General features: G+C 35.9%; 1 protein-coding gene across 6 annotated transcripts in view; it reads right to left on the bottom strand.

Moving 5' to 3' along the window:
- CDKAL1 (CDK5 regulatory subunit associated protein 1 like 1) overlaps nt 1–25,873 on the bottom strand; it is a 625,188-nt gene that overhangs the window by 364,730 nt on the left and 234,585 nt on the right. For all 6 annotated transcript variants that reach the window (XM_036448124.1, XM_045584325.1, XM_036448129.1 and 3 more), the window contains one exon: nt 21,229–21,349. In XM_036448124.1, coding sequence (XP_036304017.1) covers nt 21,229–21,349 — 121 coding nt within the window. The remainder of the gene's footprint in view (nt 1–21,228; nt 21,350–25,873) is intronic.

The raw sequence follows: 25,873 nt of genomic DNA, 5'->3' as shown, positions 1-25,873 counted from the left end.
ACACATGTTGACTAATAAAGACAAAGAAAACTACTTGAAATAATTGTTGTTTTATTTTTTAACTAGCTACTAATGTTGCTTTCCATGTTCTCAACTCTTTGAGCAACTGCTCTTACCTAATGTCTAATAAAGAAGTTTCCTTTCACTGGACACAACTTTTTTAGCGGGTACAATCAAACCGTGGTTTAATTAAAACTCTACTGCTAAGTGGCTTTTCTTGCTTGGCTAACAGAATTGCCAATCAGAAACTCAATTTAGTTGCAGCCTCATTTTCACTTTTCACTTTTGTAAAGACATTCTTCTTTGAACAAATATTCCATTTAAACTGTCTAATTTTCCTGTGAATTGGGAATACTGTTATAAATTTTTAGTCTAAAATGTCAAGGCATTTTGTATTCTCTCAGCACAGTTAGGCATGTCATTGCATAGTAAACAGAATGCTTTGCCATATAATTTGATAACAAAATAGTCCACACTCCCCTCTACCTTAAAAATGACATGTTCAAAATATACTTTGTCTTCTTTTGTTTTATAATGATGGGTATGCCCTGGTAATAAAAAATAAAGTAAAATAAAAACAGCAATCCACATCCACTCAAAACACTGTTGAGTTAGTTATCACTACAAATTAATGTATTGAACAGCAATGTGATCATTGAAATCGCCTGTTCCAAGATCACCCCCATATTTGCTGATGCACTAGGATGTGAAGTAGTCAGGAGATAGCTGAGGACAGTCGGCCTGAAAAAAAGGACATAATCAGTAACCAGGGGAAGACCTGCGGAACCATTCACAGGCTTCCTGGGTTCTTTCTTCCCGCAGGGGCCATACCGACCGCAATCCTTTGTCCAGCAGTGGAGCGCGGTAACACAGGTAGTGTGTTGGACTAGGACAGTCTGCTTGAGACTCAGTCTGCAGAGCTGTTATTCTGGGCTGGTCACTGGGGCACAATGACTAGTCACAACTATCAAAACTGCAGACTTCCAGAAGGAAAAAATACAAGTGTTAATGACCCCTGGCAGACAAAACATTCTTATAAACACAAGTAAAATTCTAAAGCCAGGTTTACAGGTGCCAGAAGAGGGTCAACCCACTCTCCTTACCCCAACCCGAAACAGGCCCTTCTAAAGAGGGAGCCCGGACTCCTCTGTTAACTCAATCTTGATTGGTGCCACATATACTCTCTGTCACAACTGTTCAACTCCACCCCTGTAGCATGAAATGCAGTCACAGACAATATAAAAAATTGAGTATGGCTCTTTCCCAGTGAAACTTTATTTATGGCATTGATATCTGAATTTCATATACTAGTAATTTTTATGTGTCACAACTATTACTCTCCTTTGGTTATTTTCCTCAGCTGTTTAAAAATACAGAAACCATCTTGGATCACAGTTGTGGCTAGATTTGGCCTGCAGGCCGCAGTTTTTCAATTCCTGAACTAACCAACCACCTCGTTCTTAATCCCAATTACTCTTGCCTCTCTTCTTTCAGTGTCTCTCCCTGAGTTCATACTACCATATTTCTCCTCTAAATTATTGCAATTGACTCCCAAATGCTTCTTTATTCATTACTGTGCCCTTATACCTAGCATATCATAGCTGGCACACAGTATGCAGTCCAGACATTTTTTACTGAATGACTATAGTACAATTCCCAAACCTTACAGTAATTCAGCCCAACTGGTTTATCAATAAGGAGTTACTAGTGTTAAAGATATTTTCCAAGTAAGTGGTCACTATATAATGGTATGGTATAGTTATATACAAAGATTTAACAGGATACAAGACACATAAATAGAGTGGAAACTACAATCCTAGAAAATTTTCCACAAATGGACTAAATATGACATTTCATTTTTCCTAAACAAGACTAAAAATTTGAAGTTCATTCACCTTTTTCTAGCATACAATTGCTTTTGAGGTAGAAGGCATACTACATTTTTTTTCTTTTAAGTGCTTTCACTCTATGTTCTTGAGCCCATATGCATCAGAAATTTATTCTACCAAATAGCCTTGCTTCTCCTTAAGTTTCTCTTTTTCCAGTAACTATCTCTACTGAGTACAAAATTATCTCCTATCTCCCTTATGAGAATATTTCAGGAAGCAATTTTTTATTTTCTGTTTGTTTGTTTGTTGTATAGGCTCTAAAAGATGTCATTTACAGATTATAAATATGCTTTATCAATATTTTAGAAAGTGAATAGAATGACCTGCTAAAGGAAAATAACTCATTCACACTTCTTAAGAGTTAACAGCAAGTACTGCAGTGGTAAAGAAACATATCTCTAAAAAAACATTATTTTACTAAGTATATTGCATAAGAGCACACTTAAAACCCATAACACATTTAAGAATAAAACCACAAAATTGGGAAAGTAATCTATTATTTTCATCACTCCATGGAAAGAGAAAAGGAGGAGAGGGGGGGAGAGGAGAGGAGAGAGAGAGAGAGAGAGAGAGAGAGAAGTTTACAGTCTTTTCTTAATATAGCAAATACAAAATATTTACCAACACTTCCTTATAAATCAAGGGGGCTACTATACTTGCATTAAGAATACATATGTATTATCTAGGCCAAAGTTTTTTAATAGAGATATGAGTTTCACAGGTAAGAAATCACTGACTAAAATGTATTCAGAGATGTAATTAATATTACATAATAAGATTTTTATGAGGACAATGAGAGTAACTCCTTATTGATAAACCAGTTGGGCTGAATTAGCTATAATGTTAATTTTCTACATTATATCTTCCATTGTCTTACTTGTACCCCATGACAAGCATTTAAGAGCACTAAAACAATTATAAATTGTTTTCTGTGAAGTCAGTTAATGTGTGAAACTAGGTGATTCAGAATAAATAATCATAGATAGGTTAGCCATAAGTGTGTATCACGTCCCAGTAACTGCCATAGGAGGTCTGGATTTAAAAAAAAGAAATGAAGGAAGAGGAAAGAGGAGAGGATGAGGGGAGGGGAGGGGAGGGGAAGGAAGGGGAGGGGGGGAGGGGAGGGAAGAGGGGGGAGGGGAGGGGAGGGGAGGGGGGGAGGGGAGGGGAGAGGAGAGCAAATAAAATGTTCTCTGGAAGCCTATTAGCAAAATGGCTAACAGTTTAATTTTGTATTATTACTTAGTAATTATTGTATTCTCCATATGAACAACTGTAAACCTACTTTTGCCTTCCCTGTGTGTGTTATGGGGTGTTTGCCAAGCAGCTATTGCTGCCATTTAAAAAACACAAACAAAAAAAACCAAAAAACAAAAAATCAAATGATCAAAGAAGCTTTCTTTGTAATAGCCAAAAACTGGAATCAACGCTATTGTCACCAGACAAAAGGACAAACAAATCATGACACAGGCATGCAGTAGAATACTACTCACCAAAATAAAGGAATTAGCTTTTAATACATGCAAAAGCATAGATGAAAATCAAAATGAAAATCGAAAGAACCCCAACAAAACAATTACAAACTGCATTATACACTCAATGTAAAATGACCGAAAATGCACACAAATCTATGGTTAAAGAAAGCAGTGGTTACCTGAGGCAAGAGGGTCTGAGAGTGGGAAGGGGAGGAATTTCATAGGTGTACAAAGAAACTTTGAAGGTGACATATATGTTCATATTTAGTGCAGTGATGTTTTCATATATATGATGAAACACTTCTCAAATGCTCCTGCCTGGCTTCTTTCATTCTTTTAATACTTAATATAAAATTAAACATGTTTCAAGTACATCATTCTTTTTTCTTTCCTTTTCACCTAATAAAAATGTTCTATTTTCATCCACCATCCTAGCATCTTCCTTAGAATATAAAGGAAAGAACAATCAGAAGGGAGAAGAAAGGTAAGAAAGGCAGGACAGAGTGTAAGTGTATATATAGTGGCACAACAGCTCCAGCAGGGCTGAATGCTCCTAGATACTGAAGGAATCCATGCTGCTGATTTCCCACCATTACAAATTTTCATAGTCAGCCCCTGAGAAAGAGATATTTGCAATTCTTCCAAATATACGGTTAAGATTATTAAATGGTGAAATGATTACACTGGCAGTATATATATGGAAAGTTAAATTTAAACAAATCATTATGACAGTCAAATTAGCTATACACAGTTAGACTTCTGCAGTTTTTATAGGCACAAGTTCCAAAGCAATAATTATTTCTTTATCCAAAAAGTAGCAAGAAAAATTAATAAGGTTGATGTGCATATTTGCATAAAGGTAAGAGCATACAGGCATTAGCTTAATTATAAGCCAAGGCCTTCCTTCTGTGACTGTGGCACTCTTGTTCTAACTAGATGCCACCCTTGCCCATTCCCTCATCCAGCACAACAGCATACATCATACGCTGTCTTCTGATCAGCAAGTGACAACTGGCAGCAATAGTGCAGAAGTCTTTAATATTATAGAAAGTGACACCAGGTAATTAAAAGTTTTATTTAATAAATCAAACCACGACATAATCCTGCCATTTCACTGTCTTATCATTTATCTCATATTACCTGGAGGTGGCAATAATCCATCCACCACTGAGGATAATTTCTGTAATGCTTCATTTGCCCTCAGCAACTCTTCTAAAGCTCAGTTCTCCAATCTATTGACCCAAACCCATTTCCATCTATGTCCAGACAACTTTGGTTCTTACTTAAATGAGGTGCAAACCTTTTCTTGTAAATGTCAATCTCCTACCTTGGTTCTCCACCTTAAAATTTCTTACTACATTTTTTTGGACTAATTAACTTTTAAAGTAATTGGCACATCGTGAAACCGATATTTTAGAAAGTGTACAGTGCTGTGAATTCAGCACATGTATAGATATAAGGAACAATCAGACAATAATATAGAAAGTTCATCAGTCCAACAGTTCCGCTTGTCATTCCTTCACAGGAACATTCTCCTCATCTCTCACCACTGAAACCACTGGAGCTCTTTTCCATCACTACATTCAAGTTTTCCCCTTTCTTGGATGTTATATAAATAAATCATACAGTATATAACCTTTTATTACCAGCTTCTTTCAGTCTGCACATACATTTGAGATTCATCTAAGATGACAAGAATATCAATTATTCATTTGTTTTTATTACCCAGTACTATCCCATAAAATTGATATAACCGTTTATTTATCCATTCACACCCCTAAAGGGCATATGAACTATTTTCAGATTTGAACAATTAGGAAGGGAGCTATTACAAACTTTTCTATGAAGTCTTCATTTCTCATACCCAGAAGTGGAATTATTGGTCACGTGATAAATTTATGGTTAACTTTTTAAGCAAACTACAAAACTGTTTTTTGCAATATGGATGTAAATATCATCTAGTATTCCCATCAACAATGTATAAGAAGAGTTCTAGTTGCTCCATTACCTGGCCAATACCTGGTACTATCATTGTTTCTTAATCTCCGCTGCTGATGGGCGGCAGGATCCCTAGTGGTAACAGCACAGAAAAACTTTGTGGTATTTACCAGCCATTTGGAGCAGTGTCTGTTCAAGTCTTTTGTCCATTTTTAATTGGGCTGTTTTCATGATGAGTTTTGAGAGTTCCCTATATATTCTCAACATAAATCCTATGCTTACATATGTACATATTTTCTCCCAGTCTGTAGCTTGCATTTTGTTCTCTTAATAGTAAGTATCACTCACAGAATAGATTTGGTGTTTTTGTTAAAAATTAATTGGCCAATTTGTGCAGCTCTATTTCTGAACACGCTATCCTGTTTCCAACGACTTATGTGCCTATTTCTTTCTTCACCACTGATTACTGCTACTTTACAATAAGTTTTAAAATAGAGTGCTGTGATCCTAAAATTTAATTCTTTTTCAAAACTTTTTATAACTTTAGTTCCTCTGACCTTTATATAAAATTTAGAATCAAGTTGTCCATACCCACACAAAAAATAACTGGAAATCATACTGAAATTAGTTTAAATATATAAGTGAACTGGGAAAGAACTGATACTTTAATATGTTAAGTCTTCAAATTCATAAACATCATATATCTCTCTATTTTTTTTAGGTCTTCTTTGATTTCTTCTGTTTGCAGTTTACAACATACAGATACTATACATGAATTGTTATGAGTTAAACCTAAGAATTTTTGCCTAAGTAACTTTTCTTAGACCTTTGTAAATTTATATATATATATTTGTAAATTTATATTACATATAAAATCAATAATATATATATTATTGATTTTTTACAGAGAGGAAGAAAGAGGGATAGAGAGTTAGAAACATCGATGAGAGTCATCAATCAGCTGCCTCTTGCACACCACCCCCTACTGGGGCTGTGCCTGCAACCAAGGTACATGCCCTTGACCAGAATCCAACCTGGGACCTTTCAGTCTGCAGGCTGAGGCTCTATCCACTGAGCCAAACTGGTTTCGGCTATAATTTTTTTTTTTTTTAATTTCAGTTTCCAATCACACATTGCTAGTACATATGATTAATTTTTGTGGTTTACATTGTATCCTTGATAATCACGTAATCTATGAAAAGGTAGTTTTATTTTCATATCACTGAGCCCTGACACATCTATTGTGGACTTCTTTAGAAATAAGAATTCAGGTTACAGACTTAGATGCCATGCCTAAAACAAGGCTGATTCTCAAGGGTCAGCTATCCTGGCAGTTTCAGTGATATCTGGACTCAATCTACTAGTTGCAATCTCCTTCCTTTGCCCTTGGATCTCATGCTGTCATGGTCTTAGTATGTCTCACATATAAACCCACCCAAGTAATGCCAGTTTGACAATCAAGTAGTATAAGCTTTACATGAGAAAAATACAAGTATATGAAAGTTCTATTATATACTTATTGCTTATTTTTCTTTTTAAATAAGCCACATTTACTGCAACTTTGTCAGCATATTTGAAACTTAGCAACAGCACTTAATAAAAACAAAGGCTATGCAAAATAAGGAAATGTGGAATAAAAAAAAAAAAACACATCAAAATGAAGTCAATCAATCAATGAGGATGCTCCTTAGAAAAGTAAGCTTTAATAAAATATATTAAAAAAAAAAAAAAAAAAAGAAAGTAAGCTTTAGGGAGGCCTGAAAAAATAAATAAATCAGTCTTTCTCAACCAGTGTTCCACAATAATTAAGTACTACAGGAAGTAGTCTAAGTGATAATTTTCTCAATTCTCCTAAAAATGATACACAACTATTTACCAACCTAAATACCGAGGAGAGAGGTCTTAGGGGGATAAATACTGATGGAAGACTTGACTTGAGGTGGTGAATACAGGATACAATATACAAATTATGTGTTTTAAGAGTTCTCTATATATTTTCAATATAAATCCTATGTATAGAATTGTACACCTGAAACCTATATAATTTTATCAACTGTCACCCCAATAAATTCAATAAACTTTTAAGTAAATACATACATACATATCTAGGAGAGAAGTTAATTCATTATATATAATGAACTGCCTTAAAAGTTTCAGATGTAATTCAGAGAACACAAACTGAGAAAGGCTGAAAATATAAGGTCAACACTCAGGAAACAGTAAGAGAGACTTTAGAATGAAAGCATACAACTAGCATTTACAAATTGAGTCATAAACATTTTTTTTTTTTTATTGAGAAATTCCATATGCTAGCCACTATTAGGTGCTAAGGATATAAAAACATAAACCTACAGGAATAAAATAAAGTATAGAATAGAACTAGAAATATGGATGGGAAAGGCAAATAATGAGGGAACAAAAGAAGAATACAGGGAGATATAAAGCCTGGAGTTCTTGTGAAAATTCTCACACATCCAAAGAGAAGTCTTATGTCTCAGGGGCCTCTTTATCTGACATAATCTAACTTACTTAACAGAAAGACAATTTCACTGTTTTCCACTGTTTACTCACCAACATTGGCCAAAGCAACACCAGTTACTATTTCCCAGTGTTTTGACCTATAGATACTTCAATATACACTAACACAAAATATTATTCAGACCACAAAAGTTTAATCCTTCCACCAATCTCTAAAACCCTAAAGGTGAAGGTGTACTATCTGTCAGAATAGCCTCTTTCTGTCATGAATCACATCTCCTACAAATGAGCACACAATTTTGGGTGGTTAGGCCCAGTGGGCCTCAGCCTCATCACCTATGAAAAGATCTTAAATCTCTAAAATCCTTTCCAGCTGCTTCTGTAGATATAAATCTTTCAAAAGGGTTTTTAATTATCCAAAAATAGATTTGTGCTAATAAGTTGTCTGAGCAATTGATATTTGGCCATAGGGCTATGAATAATATAGGGATGTATTAAATAGTTTGATAAGTGTATCCCTAATTAAGAGGGTTTTTTCCCCCCATCCCTTAGAAAAAAAGGCCCCATCCCTTAGAAAAAAAGGCCCCAGTCCATTCTCATTAGTTGGCAAAAAAGACCTTAAGCATTATAACCCATTAATAAAAAGCTCAAATCAAACTGCTGCCCATTCTACAAACTACTATTCTGCTCCACTATCCACCCAAACATTTGTCAAAAAATTATTATAAATGACAATTCCATATATTTATAATAGATATACTTAAATTCAACTAGTTCTTTCTTACCACACAAAAGAATGAGGCTTTTAATAAAACATATATATATATATATATATATATATATATATATATATATATATATGGCTAATATGCAAAGTGTCCTCTCAGGAATTCAACTGGGAGACTGGGAGTTCAGTCACTCCCTATGACATGTGCTGACCACCAGGGGTGGGCACAGAATAAAGGAATGCCTCAGCTGGCAGCAGGAAGGTTGCGATGGGCCCTGATTGCCAGCCAGGCCTAGGGACCGTACCTGTGCAAGAATTTTGTGCACCGGGTCTCTAGTAATTATATAAAAGTGAAAGATGTGGATTCCAGGCTTGCTCCTTTCTTTCCCTTTCATTCATTCACTCACACAAGCATTTAAATGGTTCAATAATTTGATTACCCAAAATGTCTATGTTGTTTTAAAAAGAAAGAATAAACATTCTATGTGGATAAAAAATAAAGAGAACATAGTCTAATTAATAATGATGATAAAGACAGTAATCATGTATATACAGGGGTGGAAAAAGTAGGTTTACAGTTGTGAGTACAAAAAACAGTTAATAAAGCTATTGCAATAGTCAAAATCCACTTGTCTTTTTCCATATGAACAACTGTAAATATTGCCCACTCCTGTAGTAACTATTATTTGCCATTTTATTTGAAGCTATACATTTATATACTTTATCCTTGTAACAACCCCATGAAACAGATATTATTATAATTATCACTTTAGAGATGAGAAAACTTATGCACAACGAAACTTTCCCAAAGTTACACAGTAAGCACTGCAGCCAGGATTGAGATCCAAGCAGGTTAGCTCCAAAATTAGGTTGTTAACACTGGGCCAAAAGGCCTCCCATATTCAAAATTCAGGAAATTTAACTAAATTCTACTAAGATGGTAGCTACATTTCTACTAAGATGGGAGTTTATCGATCTCAGTTTCCATAAAATGGGAATAATAATGAAGACTTTAAAGGGGAACAAAACATGCATCCTCCTAACTGTTAGCATTGTAAGGCAATGTTTGGGAAAGCATTTTGAGTTCATTGCCTAAGACCCATAAAAAGGTTTTTAAACTTGACATAATAATTCTATTTCTGCTGAAACTGGTTTGGCTCAGCAGATAGAGCATCAGACTGCGGACTGAAAGGTCCTGGGTTCTGTGCCGGTCAAGGGCATGTACCTTGGTTGCAGGCACAGCCCCAGTGGGGGATGTGCAAGAGGCAGCTGGTCGATGTTTCTCTCTCATCGACATTTCTAACTCTCTATCCTTCTCAATTCCTCTCTGTGTAAAATCAATAAAATATATTTTAAAATAATAATAATAATAATTCTATTTCTATTAATTCATCCTATTGAAATATATTTGAAAATCTATGCTTTATAATAGATAGTACATGTTAGACATGACAAGGTTAACTGCAGTTAAAATCATCAGAACATAAAGAAAATAAAAAGATAAAGGTAAATTTATGAAGTATTCTAAAAAGAATGAATAATCTAGTCTAGATCATAAAAGTTGATTTTCGGCTGTTGTCAATATATCTCAGTTCAGAAAAAAATCTCTTGCAAGCTCCACTCTTAGAAAGAAAAGAAAACTCTTAATTATTCTCTATCAGACAGAGAACACAGCACACTGGGGGTACTGAAGACCAACTTTTTCTAGCAATGGCACCTCATTAAAAGACAGGAGGCATAGAAGATGAAAGAATGGGCAGGAAACAAAGCACTAATTTAAATAAGATAAAAAGGCTATAAGATAGGATAAATAAGAAAATACAGAGGTGTGGTGTTTTTTAAACAATCCTTTCTTTTTTAATTTTTACTGAATTTTTGGGGGTAATAATGGTTAATAAAATTATATAAATTTCAAGTGTACAATTCTATAATACATCATCTGTATATTGTATTATATGTTCACCACCCCTAAGTCTCTTCCATAACCATTTATCCTCCCCTGTACCCTCTTCTACCTCCGCCATGCCCTTTTCACTCTAGCAATCGCCATACTGTTGTCTGTGTCTATGAGTTTGTTTTTGTTTTTGCCTAATCCTTTCACCCAGCTTGGGAACCCACTCCCTTCAGACAGCTGTCAGTCTGTTCTCTGTATCCATTAGAAGGTCTCCACTTTGTTAGTCTATTTTGGTCATTAGATTCCACATAAAAGTGAAATCATATGGTACTTTGCTTTCTCTGACTAGCTTATTTCACTTAGTATCGGGTCTAGTAATAATTAATGTCGTTTTTTAACATTCGTTTAAGATCTTGCTTGGCATTGACTTGTATTGACATAACCTTCAAACACGTGGTATCTACAGAACGTGTGAAGTGCAATTAACAAGTTTTGCTTGAAAAAGTTTGTGTTTGGTTTGGTTTTTGTTGCAAAACTAGGGCTAAGAAGATGGCAGATGAAGAGCATATTCAGCACTGCATGCTTTACGAGTTCCAATTAGAAGAAAAGAAAGTGAGGCTGCAAAAAACATCTGTAGTGCTCTTGGTCAAGATGCAGTTAGCGCCAGAAAATGCCAGCGTTGGTTTGAGAAATTTCGCAAGGGAAATTTTTCGTTAGATGACAAGAGTGGTCGAGGCCCTGTGTCCAATTTTGATCAAGAAGCTCTTCAAGCTCTTTTGGTGAAAAATCCTCAAATTACCCAACAAGAGCTTGCGACAACTTTAAATTGTTCACAAAAAAACAATTTCCAATCAATTGCGTGCACTTGGCAAAGTCCAAAAGTTTGAAAAATGGGTTCCTCATGAGTTGACCGACAACAACCATAAAGAGTCACAATTTGCAGTTCACTCCTCTCTCGTCAAAACCGTTTGCCGTTTTTAGAGCAAATTGTTACCGGAGATGAACAATGGGTACTGTATGTTAATTTGAAAAGGCGGCCTCAATGGTTGGACAAAAATGAGGCTCCACAGCCCACGCCAAAACCTGACTTGCATGCGAAAAAAGTGATGTTGTGTGTTTGGTGGAATTTTAAAGGAATTCTTCATTATGAACTTTTACCATCTACCCAAACCATTACAAGTGCAGTGTATAGTGCCCAATTGGAAAGGTTAGCCCAAGCTTTAAGAGAAAAAGAACCCACGCTGATTAATCGGAAGGGCGTAATTCTTCACCACGATAACGCACGACCAGATACTGCAAGAATCACTGCTGAAAAACTGCGCCAGTTGGAATGGGAAGTTCTCCCTCAACCTGCATATTCTCCTGATATTGCCCCTTCCGATTACCATTTGTTTTGTTCTTTGCAAAACTTTCTTCTTGGAAAAAAATTTAATAATGAAGAATGCCTCAAAAATGCATTGACCGAATTTCTGGCATCAAAATCACAAGAATTTTACAACAGAGGGATTAAAATGCTTCCTGAGCGTTGGGCACAAGTAGTAGAAAACAACGGCAACTATATTGTTGATTCAATTTTGTTGTATTGTTTAAATAAATTCTATTTAAAAAAAGTATTAGAAAACGACATTAATTATTACTAGACCTAATATAATATTCTCCGGGTATACCCATGCTGTTGCAAAGGTTAAGGTTTTCTTCCTTTTTAAAGCTGAATAGTATTCCATTGGTTATATAAATGTAACACAGCTTTTACCCAAATAAAGAATTTGGACAATAAAGCCACAATAAAATTAAGAAAATTAATCATTTTATATATAAATATAAAAGCAAAATATTTAAGTGCAAGTCAATTCAGTTACACAGAACACTCACATTATACCAACTACCATGTAGTCACTCTTAGGGTTCACTATACACATCACAAAATTTGCCTTCAGCAGCAGCAAAACCCCAACCCCCACTCTCTCTTCATAGGCATCTGACACAGACATCCCTTTTTTGAAAATGTGTCCAGTACGTCAACATCAGTGCTGCTATGATCAGTCACCCTGTCTTCATTGCTTTGCTTCTTGTTTTGAATGTAATTGAGAATTAAGGTAGGAAAACAGAGAAAAGACAAAAAGGCCAAATAGTAGAAATAAGAATGAAGCTAGAACCTTGGCTGGTGTGGCTCAGTTGGTTGGGCAATGTCACATGAACTGAAAGGTTGCTGGTTCAATTCCAAGTCAGAAAACATGCCCGGGTTGCGGGCTCAATGCCTGGTAGGGGATGTGCAGAAAGCAGCCAATCGATGTTTCTCTGTCACACCGATGTTTCTCTCTCTCTCTCTCTACCTTCCTCTCCATCTAAATATAAATTTAAAAATCTTAAAAAATAAAAGGAATGAAGCTAGAATGGCAAAAAAGGGGGTTTAACAATTTCATTCTTTGGAAATGAAATCAGAAGTGTTTCATTTAATAGAGTAAATATGGAATCAACATTCCAAGGAGTCTCATTGGTTGCCTGAAATCCAGAATATTAACAATATGGACAATGATGACTGAACTTTCAACAGTAATCAGTTACCAAGAGGGTCACACTAGCTAACATGCTATATATGTTGTACATGTCCATGTGCAGCCATTATATTATTTATACAAGCCCTGTTTTATTTGTTCTCCATATTTTTGGTCATTTCTAACTACAAAACTTTAAGTCTCACACATATAAAAAGAACTGACATTAATTATATTTGATGAAGACTATAACTGAATTATTTACCGGTTAACTAAACTACACTAGACTGTGAGGATTCTCAAGGGCAATGATAAAATAGGTAAGCCCTCTTTCTTATATTGCACTTAACAGGGTATCTGATACAGTCAGTCATTCTGTAAATGTTCGTTGAATCAATGCGTGAATGAGTACAAAGAATAAACAAATGACTGTGTAACAAACCACTGATTAAAGTAGACCACCAATCTGAATTGGGTATATATCTTTCAGTCACAAAGAGCTAAATAAATAAATCCATCCTTACATAGCCTGTTCCCATAAATTTATAGAGATGTGGGGAGAGGTGGGGGATATGAAGGAGAGAAAACAGATGAGGGAGGTAGGGAGGAGAACACACTAGAAATCCCACTTCAGACAGTTTGAGTTTTTCTCAAGAGCAGTACTCAAACAATCCATAAAAGATACTTCCTAAACCCATAATGTCTCTCATAATTAATACTTTAAGAATAACCTAAAAATAACCACGGAAATATACATTACAAATCACAAAGTTACATACATTGTTTAAAAACAAATACAAGAATTTTAAATAATGACCTTGACTTAAACCCAGTTTCCTTAGTGGATTTACAGAAAAACAGACATTCTTCAGAGACTACATCATCAGATTAAAGTAAATGAGGTCTGAACTACTTGCACTATTGCCTTTTTAAAAAGCCAAACAAAACACTCTGCTTTGTCAGGGTTAGAAAAAATAACACAAATGTTGCTACCATGCTGAGATGTAGTAAAATCAGGGCAAAGTAGTTTCAGAAATAAATATGAGATATATATTATTTTTATATTGAAAAAAACTGAGCAGCCTTCATCCACAATCACATGTGTATCCAATTATACTTAATTAAAGTTGGGCTACACAATTTTGGGATTTTTCCCCCCCTTCCAGATGGGGCTGGAAAATAAGATAAGTTTTCTTGAAGCAACAGGAAAATTGACAGATAGTAACTCTTTGGACACATATATCCTCCCTTCCATCCTCTCTCTGTTTCCTCCAAGTGCAACTCATCTTTATGCACTCTAACTCAACTCCTGGGTTTAAAAAAAGAGAACACACAAGGGTGCAATGGTCATCTATCTCTAAATCTAAATGATTTAGGATTCCCATCCTTCAGAGATCATAACAGGAAAATTCAAATGTCATTCAATTGGATAAAGTTAACGCATCTCAAGAGGCATCTAATATAGGACAAGTATACAGTAAAATTTTTATATTCTCTTTGTAAAATTCAGGGCCCACAGCATCTTTCTCAGGTTTAGTAGGATGTCTTCTACACTAATCTCAAACTTCAGCTCTAATTGGCTTTCTTTTCAACTAACTAAATAACTACAATTCCAATGTAAGGATAGCAAACCGGGCTAAAGCCACTTGTATTTTATTAGAGGAAGAACTGGTCAGAAAATGTGATTCAATTCATGACTCTGCCACTTACTACTCCATGGTCTTAAAGCAAACAGCAATGTAATTAAGCCTAAGGTTTGTCTTTTGCATAGCTATAATAGTAATAAACTTAGTAGTAATAATATTGCCCTGGCCGGTGTGGCTCAGTTGATTGGGTGCTGTCCTGTGTACCAAAAGGTTACCAGTTTGATTTCTGATCAAAGCACATGCCCAGGTTGCAGGCTTGATTCCAGATAAGGGGCAACTGATCAATGTTTTGCCATCACATCGATGTTTCTCTCTCAAAAAAATCAATTTAAAAAAAAGAGTAATAATAGTGAATAGGTAGCCTGAGCCAGGCTTTATCTTGATTCTTTTAATTCTCACAACACTAATATTATCCCCATTTATAGAGGAGAACATCGAGTACTTTAGAGAACTTTAATATTGAATAACTTACACAATGTCTCACAGCAAATGATGAGACTCAGTTTGAACTCAAGCAATCTCAAGCTACCTCATTCTAAACTTCCTCCTACCACACCATTCCAATAATCACAACACAACCCACACTCATCCTTCTCTGAGTAAGAAAAGGCCTTTTACAATTCAATACCACTATTCAAGGAAGAGGGGAGTTCCCCCCTGCTTAAATGGCCTTTGAACCACCTATGAGATAAACTTTGAGACATGGCCTAAATATCTACTTTCTATGAAAGTCCACCCAAACACATCCAAACCATCCATCATGGTCCTAAGATAACTTTGTTTACTCCTATACTATTGTGCTTACAATGTTATAATTCAATTGCTTTGTCCTTGTTTCCCTCTTTACACTATGGGATTCTCAATGCAGACCCAAATGAATGCATCTTTCTACCCTCCGCCCTTAACAAATGTTCGACCACATTTGTTGAATAAATCAATGTCCAGACACTGATTAGTTTTGCTTAGTTTTTGTAAAGGGCAAACTAAACAGTCTTATACACATTAAATAAAACAATAAACTTTACAAGCTGTAAGAGTGCCTATTACTATTTATAATTAATATGTATCCTTATCATATTACCTATGAACTAACTTGAGGAAAGTGTTAACCATCCTATTCAATTAACTTTAATCTAAGGTTTCTCTAATTGTGTGCTTAAATATGAATATTTAAATTTTTGCTTTTTAATCCAAATTCAAAATTATTCTCCCTTCCCTAAATGGTTTTGTTTATCAGAAAAGTGGTAAGACACACTTTTTTTTGTTAGCACAATGATATATTCTATAGCTTCCCAGAATTTCAAATGATTTTTTAAACCAACCATTTCTTTACATATAATTACTAAGAAAGTTTATTTATTCATTTCAAAGTTTATATAAAATCATGACTGCATAAAGAATTTACAAGATTTAAAATTAAATCCCCTCCTAATACTACTTAGGATTTTTAACTGGGCCACTTACTTAAAGGCACTTAGTAAACCAGCATTGGAAAGTTCTCCAACTTAACAATAATTACTTCACAGGTATGAGCCAATAGTGCCATCCACTGTTCTTATGAATGATCTTTCCCAAATCATTTTCTAGTGCATTAAAAATAAGGTCACTTTAAAACTTCATTTGTACAATATGAATAAGGTATTTGGGGATTTCATTGAAGACATCAAAAAAGCTCAAAATTTCAAAATAACTAGTTTTTGGATAAAAATAAAAATGTAACAAATTCAAAATTGCCACAAATACTTCATTTTCACACATTTAATTGTTTGAGATAAGTCTGACTTCAGTCATAGTCCAAATTAACATATTCTTTTTTCTAAAAAATAATCATTTATAGCAAAAGAGAAGTAATTAGAATTATATTCCTACTCAGCCAGAAAAATTTTTCTGCATTTAAATAACACTGCTGTCACTGAAATACTAAAATATTTATGGAGTAAATACTGTGAGCAAAGCACTGTACCAAAAGTTATGGGAGAGACTAAGATTAATTTTAAGTTTATTTCTCATTCATTTAAAACTGAACAAGTAGAAGATTGACAAGCTGATGATAAATGTAAAGTCTAGTACCAGCAACTTACCTGACTAAATAGTACAAAGGATAAAAATAAAGGAAGACTATAGAATATAACAACATCAAAATTCTAAGCAAATCACTAATTAAAGTGCCCACAATGTGTTAGCCTCCATATTCTGTAGACAACATGTGTCCATGTGAGGAAAAAAGGTCCTAAGAGATGATCTAATACATTCTGTTTCAGAGCTAGAAAGTAACAGTGTCTTTGACTCCAAACCCAAGCACAGAGTTCTGTCCAATGTACCAAGGACTCTAGTGCCTTCTCCAGAAATGGGATCTCATTAGTGAAATCAGTGGCAGTAAAGTTAAGCAATTTGACTAAAATATTTTCCAAAATAAAGTGAAGAACCTTGTAACAGTACACTGGCCAAGACCAGTGCTTTTCAAACTATCTATAGTGATGGAAGGACTTTTATTTGCAACCAATAATTTTTGGGGCTGAAATACAATGAAATAACTTACAAGACACTGCAGTAATGTTAAACTGCCTTAAGAGATTCTAAAATATTTGCTCTCAATTTTTTTACTTGTCACAAACCAGCCATCAATAGTTAATAGCCGCACTTATCCACAGACCACAGGTTGGGTCACACTGGCTTAAACCATTAAGAATTATTATGGCTTAGTCCCTCCCCTTCCCTCACTCTAAGCCTTGTGTAGAGAATTTTGGTTGCCTGAAGCAGACAATATTGTGTCATCTGGTTAAAGTGAACCTTTCATGCAAGGTTTGTCTTAACCACCTACACAAGAGAGAATTAGGACTTCGCTAAGCTTACAAGCACAGCTGAACTGTACCACCTTGTTTAATAAATTCTTATTGCAGATTTTGGACTGGGACTTGCTTTCATTATAATCTGACAGCTGGGCTATAGGGAAGCAACTAATTCTAATTGTTGCTATTACTCTCTATAAAGAAAATTCTCTATTAAAAAAAAAAAAAAAAAAAAAAAAACCTAAGAGCTATGCATGGCAAAATTGGCTTAGGTTAATTTGCAAAGTAATATTAAGCCATAATTTTAAAATAAGTGAATGACTATAAAGTGTGCTGAATTACTTTTGGAAGATGTTTTATCTGGATATAGTGCCTGTTAGCAAAAGGTGTCATGATGTCTAACAGCTGTCTGTGGGAATGGCACTGGGGCTGGAGAAGCTAGTCTCAGGATGAGCAGATTTAGCACGGGACCATGGCTTACATAATCATGATGTGTGAACAACAGTACAGCATGAGCTGGAAAAATATGAATATATTTTTCTTGACACCATGCAAAGATATTAAGGACTCAAGAGTCATTACTGAATATAGTAATATAGAATCATGCCAAAGAGATTGTAATATAAAACATCCCACATTTTATCTTCCTAAAGTGTTAAAAAATTCACTTTATTATAAGGATGATCCCACATATATTTAAACTCTGAGCAGGATATCTTTGGATCCTTAATTCAAGCTTTTTAAGAGCACTTCTAGTTAAATACCTTTAAAGTTGTTTTTATAGAACACAATTTTCTGAAAAGCTGTAATTTAAGATAACATAAAAGACAGTGTGTGAGCTTCTGCTTCCCACTGTGTGCTGGTAATGGCATAGAAGAGCTTTCCACGGGGGTGCTGCCACTGAAGCGCCCAGAGGCCAGGACACCTGTGCCTCAAAGCTCTGAAATCAGAGGGAAGAGGAGTCACCACCTGGACAGAGCACCACGCTAGGACCTAACTGCACTGACCTGGATGTGGAACAAATGAGCTCCAAATCCCCTCACACAGGAGCTGCAATTGACATAGTTCACAGTCACCTGTTCTGGATTATTCCAGTCAATGCTACTTACTTCTTGATTTGGGAAATGCTTATCTTTGTATATAGCATAATATCTAATACAATATCTGGTAATATGTAAAGCACATCCTACCTAATAAAAGAGTAATATGCAAATTAACCATCACTCCACTACAACCACAAGCCATGCCCACCAGCCAATCAGAGCGAGTATGCAAATTAACTTCAACCAAGATGGCTGCAGCCACAAAGAGCAGGAGAGAGGCTTGGCTTTCCCAGCAATAAAGGAAGCCAAGCTCCTGCAGCCCTGGCTTGCCTAGGCCTCCACACCAGGCTACAAAGTTTCAATTATAAAGGTAAACAATCCAAACAGAAATGATGGCAGCCAGGGAGTTAGTAGGGGGCTTCACTATGCTCTAGGCTACATAGTTTCAATTGTAGAAGGTAAATAAATTCCAGATACCACGGCCTCTGCTTGGGTCACCAGGGGGCTTGACTGGCCTGCAAACCACCACAAGCCCCTCGCCCAGGTCACCCCACATCCCAAGGGAACCCCACCCTGATCCAGAACACGCTTCAGGGCAAACCAGCCGGCCCCCTCCTGTGCACCAGGCCTCTATCCTAAATAATAAAAGAGTAATATGCAGACTGACCATCACTAAAACATATAAGATGGCTGCCTCCGTGTGATCAAAGATCCTGCCCCCATGTGGACACAACATGGCCACCACAAGATGGCCAGTAGGAGAAGGCAGTTGAGAAGGACCAGGTCTGAAAGGGAGGGCAGTTGGAGGCGATCAATTCTGTAGGTTTCAATATTTTTTTATAGAAAGAAAGTGAAAACAAACAAATTAGTTTGTTTTCCAAGAGCTAATAAGATATTATAGGGGGCCAGGGCAAACATAAAAATGATAGTAAGTTTTAGGTACATAATCTCAAAGAAAATTAGATTCCCCTTAAAGGTCCCTAAACACCATTATTTTATGTCTGACAGATAGAAAATAACAAGACAAGATAAATTTTAAAAGAAAAAGTATCAGTAGAATATTATAGGGTTAAACACTATTTTCTAAAATGTGTTTAGCCCAGGGGAGGATAACCCTTCAAACTGGAGATAATCTGATAGTGGCATCTAAAAAATGATATAACTTATATCAGAACTGCTAAGCAGCACTCAACTCTTGGTTTGGAAGAACAAAAATTGTCAAAGTATTGTCAAAAATGAGGACTTTAATAGTGACAAAGAAGGTTTAATAAAGCACAGATTTTCTTTATGGCCCAATATCTGATTGATTATTTATTTATTTATTTATTTATTTATTTATTTATTTATTTTACTGTGTGCCCCTACATTACCTTCCGTCTCCACACTCCAGACTCAGTACTAGAAAATATTAGCAATTACACACATGGGACACCCTGACAAAAGAAAGCCTTTTTCACCCTCAGCTCACTTCTGCTGCCTCCCTGTTGTCCTGACCACAGCCCTCGGTTGGTACTTCTCTATGTAAATAACCACACGTACTTGCTGAGAGAGAAACATCAATCTGGTGCCTCCTGTCCGTGCCCCAACTGGGGCTAGGGATCAAACCCACAAACTTTTGGTGTACAGGAGGATGCTCAGCCACCTGAGCCACCTGGTTAAGGAACAAAGCCCCATGTTCTAAATCATTCTAAAAACCTGATGCTATTCTTGGTTTCCAATCCCACAACCATCACTCAGGCTGTCCCTCCCTCCTGGCTGGGACACTAAGGGCCTCCTAGTGCTCTCTATGTATCCAGCAATCTCTCAGCCCCAATCTCCATTACAACCTTGTCCCAGAATACCCTCCTCCCTAATGCCTAGCTATGATCATTCTCACCTCTGTGCCTTCAGGGGCTCTCCTTTCCCTTTATCACTCAATTAAGTGAAATTAGATTCTTCACCAAAAGATAATTTATCACCCTATTCCTTACACAAACTGAAAACTCCAGACAAACTGGACAAAATTATCTACTTCACAAACAATTATATGGTCCACTTCTATGCTTTTGTTGATTCTTTTCCCAACCTGCAATTTTCTTCCATACTACCCTAACCTTGGAGCTTCACAGGCTAAAAGAGATTAAGGTTGCATATATTAAGGTTGCAAATCAACTGACGTTAAAATACAAAGAGTATCTTGTATTATTCAGGGGTCTCCAAGGAATCACAATATAATCACTTAAAAGTGAGAGAGTCAGAATCAGAGGGAATGTGACTATGGAAGATACAAAGATGGAAGGAGGAGACCATAAGCAAGAAATGTGGGAGGCCTATAGATGCTGAACAAAGCAAGAAAACGGCTTTCTCCCCGATAGCCTTGACCTTAGCAGAGTAAGACATGTGTTAGACTCCTGACCTCCAGAATTCTAACAGTAACATATTTCAAATATGTATTTCAGATAGTTAATAATCAAAGCATGCTTAGTACCTTGGGTAATATTTACTATAACCCTATAGAAAAAAAACAGTCCACAATGATAAGCACATTAACCATTCTCCACAATAAAATGCCCTCTTTAAAAAGATTTTAATCAAGGGCATAGCTGTAAAATGAAATCCATGTTTATTACCAAAAACAAGAAGTTAGAATAATATTAAGCAAAGATATAAAACTCTGCTGTAAACGTAAGTGTAATTTGCATACAGGGAGCATTTTAGAGGGCACTATAATCACGTGCTTCACAGCTTTTTCATTTTCCTTTCTCATGAAAATGTACAACTACTTTTCTATGTCACATGTCCAAGAAAAAAAAAATCACACCTGAATTCATTAAATATATTGAATATGTTATGAGGAAGTTGGACAGCAGCTTACCCAGTATTGATGGAAATGATTTCTATCAGTGGATTCTTTCTAATCTTCGGCAAATCCAATGGTGCTCCCCCCAACCGTTTCCCATTATCCTTCTTCTGACCCAGCAGTCTCACAGAGTGACCTTCAAATAAAGCACATAGACCTGCATTAGCATGAGTCGCACAATTTCACTTTAATTTACTGCTCTCAGCAAATGTGTTAATATTTTCATTTAATTTTTTCTTTCATGAGGAAAAAAAAATGGAAGAAAAAAAAACACCTAGAGATGTGATCGTTGAACCTAATAAATGGTGCCAAAAGGAAAAACAGCTGTGCTCCTGTCTTACAGAGGAAAGTGCTTTGTTATAATATTGGCATGTTCTACTGCACAGATGAGAAAAACAGAAATATCTTCCAAATGTCTTTCCATAGGTATGAATGCTCACTAGCATAGACCAGAGATTATATGAAGCAGGAAGGCTTCACTTGAACACTAGGCCTGCTGACCAATTTTGCACTGTGAAGGGGTAGGAGGTGGGGAGAGAAAGCAAATGCAGATTATCTGGTCAAAGCAAATAGCAAATCAAAGAAGTAAAGAATAAACAAGCTGATTTATAAAAAAAAACAAACCCACTTTAGGACTGAGTTTTTTTTTAAACAAATGTTTTTTAACTTATTTTAAAAAAAATACAAAAGAAAATTATACCATTTCTAAAACCATTATAATTTCAATAATTTTGATCTTTGAATTAATTGCAAGTTGTAGAAAAGATGAAATAATACAAAGAATTCCGACCCCTTCAGATTCCCAAATTATATTGTTTTTGTATTGTTATTTGCTCATTATATACATACATATATTTTTTATTACTGTACTAAAATACATTCCATAAAATTTAACCACTGTAAATAAACAATTCAATTATCTATAATAATAAAAGCATAGTATGCTAATTAGAATGGACAGCTGAATGGCCTTCCAGACAAAGCTGCAGTGGCAGGGGTGGAGGCAGAGGCAGTTAGGGTCGATCAGGCAGGCAGGCAGGTAAGCGGTTAGGAGCCAGTGGTTCCGGATTGCAAGAGGGATGTCCGACTGCAAGTTGAGACACAATCCCGCAGGGCAGTTAGACATCCTCCAAGGGGGATTGGATTGGAGAGAGTGCAGGCCAACCTGAGGAACAACCTCCCCTAACCTGTGCACAAATTTCGTGCACCAGGCCCATAGTCTATATATAAAAGCCTAAGCAAGCATTAAAACTGAAAGACCGGTCAACGGTCGCTATGATGAGTACTGACCATCAGGGGGAAGATGCTCAAGGCAGAAGCTGCACCCTGGTGGTCAGTGTGCTCCCACAGCAGGAGCTCCACTCAGCCAGAAGCTGGGCAGGCCTGCGGGGATCAAGCCAAAACCGGCAGTCCAACAACTCCCAAGAGATCCCAGACTGTTAGAGGGTGCAGGCCAGGCTGAGGTACCCCACCCAGGTACAAATCCATGCACCAGGCCTCTAGTTTTAAATAAACATATACAGTCATACAATCACCACAAAAACAATTCTAGAACATTTCTATTGGCTCGAAATTCCCTCAAGCTGATTTACTGTCTATTCCTGCACTCATACCAAATATATCACACTTTATTAATCTGCTGACCAGCTAATGACATTTGATTGTTTACAATTAATACCTTTTATAATAATATTTCTATGAACATTTGCATACAAGACTTCATGAGGATGTATGTATTCATTTCTTTTGGATAGATTCCTACAAGTAGAATCACTGGGTCACGTGGTAAATTTATATTTAACTTTGTAAGAAAAAATCCCATTTTATGAAGTGGTGATACCACTTTATATCCCACCAGCAATGCAAGCAGGTTTATCATAATGTAAATTTTTTTGCGACGGTCATGTAGTGGTATATTATTGTGGTTTGAATGACTATGTATTTCTATAATTAATTATGAAGTTGAGTACTGCATGTGATTATTAGCCAACTGTATGTCCTTATGGTAAAATGTTACACTAGTTAACTTATGTGTCAACTTGACAGGGCCACACAATGCCCAGCCATTTGGCCAAATATTACTTGAAGTACATCTGTGATGGTGTTTCTGATGAGAATGACATTTGAATCAGCAGACTAAGTAAATTGCTCTCCCCAACACTGATGAGCCTTACCAATCAATCGAATAGAATAGACCCCATCAGCTCTCCTGATTCTCAGGCCTTTCAACTTGGCCTAAAACTATAAACCAGTTTTCCTAGGTTTTCATTTGCTGACTTCAGATCTACAGAAATTCTCAGCCTCCATAATTGTGAGTCAATTCCTTAAATATATTACTTTTTAATCTCTCTCTCTCTCTTTCTCCCCCCTCCCTCCTTCCCTCCCTCTCTCTTTCTCCTGTACCTCACTAATAAAAATGGATACTCCAGTATTGTGCAAAAATTTTAATTGGAGTATTTGTCTTATTACTGAATTGTAAGAATTATTTATATATTCGGCTTATAAGAACTTAGATATGTGATTTTATTTTTCTCTCAGTTTATACCTTATAAGAACTTAGATATATGATATATGATTTTATTTTTCTCTCAGTTTCACATTCATGGTTATACCTTCTGAAAAGTAAATGTTTTTCAATTGAATGAAGTTCACTTTATGAATTTTATCTTTTATAGTTCATGCTTTGCTGTTGTATCTAAGAATTCTTTGCCTAGCCCAAAGGCACAAAAATTTCTTCTACATTTCCTAATAGAAGTTTAACTGTTTTCACTCTTATATTTAGGTCTAGGGTCATCTTTGTTACTTTTTGTATATAGTAAAGGTCTAAGTTCATTTTTTCCATATGGATGTTCAATTGTTCAAGGGCCATTTCTTTTCCCTCCTCTTCCTTTGTGTTATATGTTGTCACACATATAAATACATAGTTGTATAAATCCAAAAATATACTGCTAAAAACTGTATATACTAAATATACTGCTAAAAACTGTATAAATGTACTAAATATACTGCTTAAAACTGTTTTTAAACAGAAAATACTTATAAAATACTTTATTTACATTTAACCACATCATAACCATTTCTACCACTCTTCATTTCCTCCTGAAAATTCTAGTTATTGGTATCACTTTCTGCCTTAAGAACTTTTACTATTTCTTTTAAAGGAAATTTAATACTCACAAATTATTTATTTGGAAATATTTTCATTTCCCTTTATTTGTAAAGGATACCTTTGCTGAATGTAGAATTATCAATTGGCAGTTCTTGTTTTTTCTATAAGTACAAAAAATTTCACTGACTTTGACCTCTCTTATATCTAATGAGAAGCCAATCATTAATCTTACTGTTGTTTGCCTGTGCATAAAGTGTCTCTTCTTTCTTATGCTTCCAAAATGTTCTCCATCTTTCAATAGTTTGAGTATGATGTGTCTAGGTGTGGATTCTGTGATTTCCCTACATGCAATTCATAAAGTTTGAAAAGTTTTCTTATTTTTTTTCCCTCCTATGTCCTCCCCTTAGGTGACTCCCATAATACACATGCTATTGTGCTAGAAGTTATCCCACAGGTTGTCCTGTTCATGTTCTTCTGTTTTTCAGATTGGTTAATTTTGTACTGGTCTAATCTCAAATTTAATGCTTTCTTTATGTGCCACCCCAAATCTGCAATTGAGCCCCTCTAATGACTGTTTCATTTCAGTTACTGTACTTTTTGATTCTAGATTCTTTTTATAATTTCTATCTTTTTGTCATTCTGTATTCAAGTCACTGTCAACACCCTTTCCTTAAATGACTAGCATGGTTACAATGAGTGCTAAATCCAACAATTTTGGTCACTGAAAGACAACTGGTACTGACTGATTTTTTTCCTCTCAAAATGGTTAAACTTTGTTTCTTTGGATGTATCATAACACTTTGTTGAACAGTGGACACTTCAGTTAATATATTGTAGCAACTCAATTCAGATTCTCCACCTATCACAAGGTTGTTTTTACTCAGTAACTTAACTGGGCTAGATCTATAAAGCCTATCTCTCCACAAATGAACAATCATTAATGTCCCTTTTTAATTTTATTATGCTTGGTTTTTTCCCCCCAAGCATGACTTCCCAGTGGTCAACTCTGTATCTGCATAGATGTTTGTTGAATAATATCAGTTACACATTTTTTCCAACACCATGAACCAATGAGATATCTATCAGCTGATGGATCTCTGTATGAGCTGGCAAGGGCATTCTAAGGTAGGGTCATTTTCAAGTCTGCCCCAGCTTTTACTTTCTACTGGGATTTCCTGGGTCCTCTTCCACCTCCTCTGATGTGCATACAGGCTGCAGAGGCAGGTAAGTGTGGGTGGGGTGGGCACACTCCAATCTCTACTGTGCATGTGCACAACCTCCAATCAACTGACAGTCTGTAAAGATTTCTATCAAGCTTTCCATCACTTTCCACCACCCATAAGTCCCTGTTCAATCCCTGACTAGTCCACCTGTCCACTCTGTGCCAAACAGGCCCACAATATCAGTGGGGTAGAAACACAACACTCAGTAACTTGCCATCAAAATCTCCACTTTGACAGTTCTCCAGATGTCTTGAGAGCAGCAGTAAAGCTGCTGGTTTTCATAGCCTGCTCTACCCTGTTGAACATTCTTGCCCACAGGACTGAGTAA

This window comes from Pipistrellus kuhlii, unplaced genomic scaffold, assembly GCF_014108245.1.
Source record: "Pipistrellus kuhlii isolate mPipKuh1 unplaced genomic scaffold, mPipKuh1.p scaffold_m20_p_2, whole genome shotgun sequence".
Lineage (NCBI taxonomy): Eukaryota > Metazoa > Chordata > Mammalia > Chiroptera > Vespertilionidae > Pipistrellus > Pipistrellus kuhlii.
Note: the sequence above shows the minus strand (reverse complement) of the source record. Positions and strands in the feature narration are given on the sequence as shown.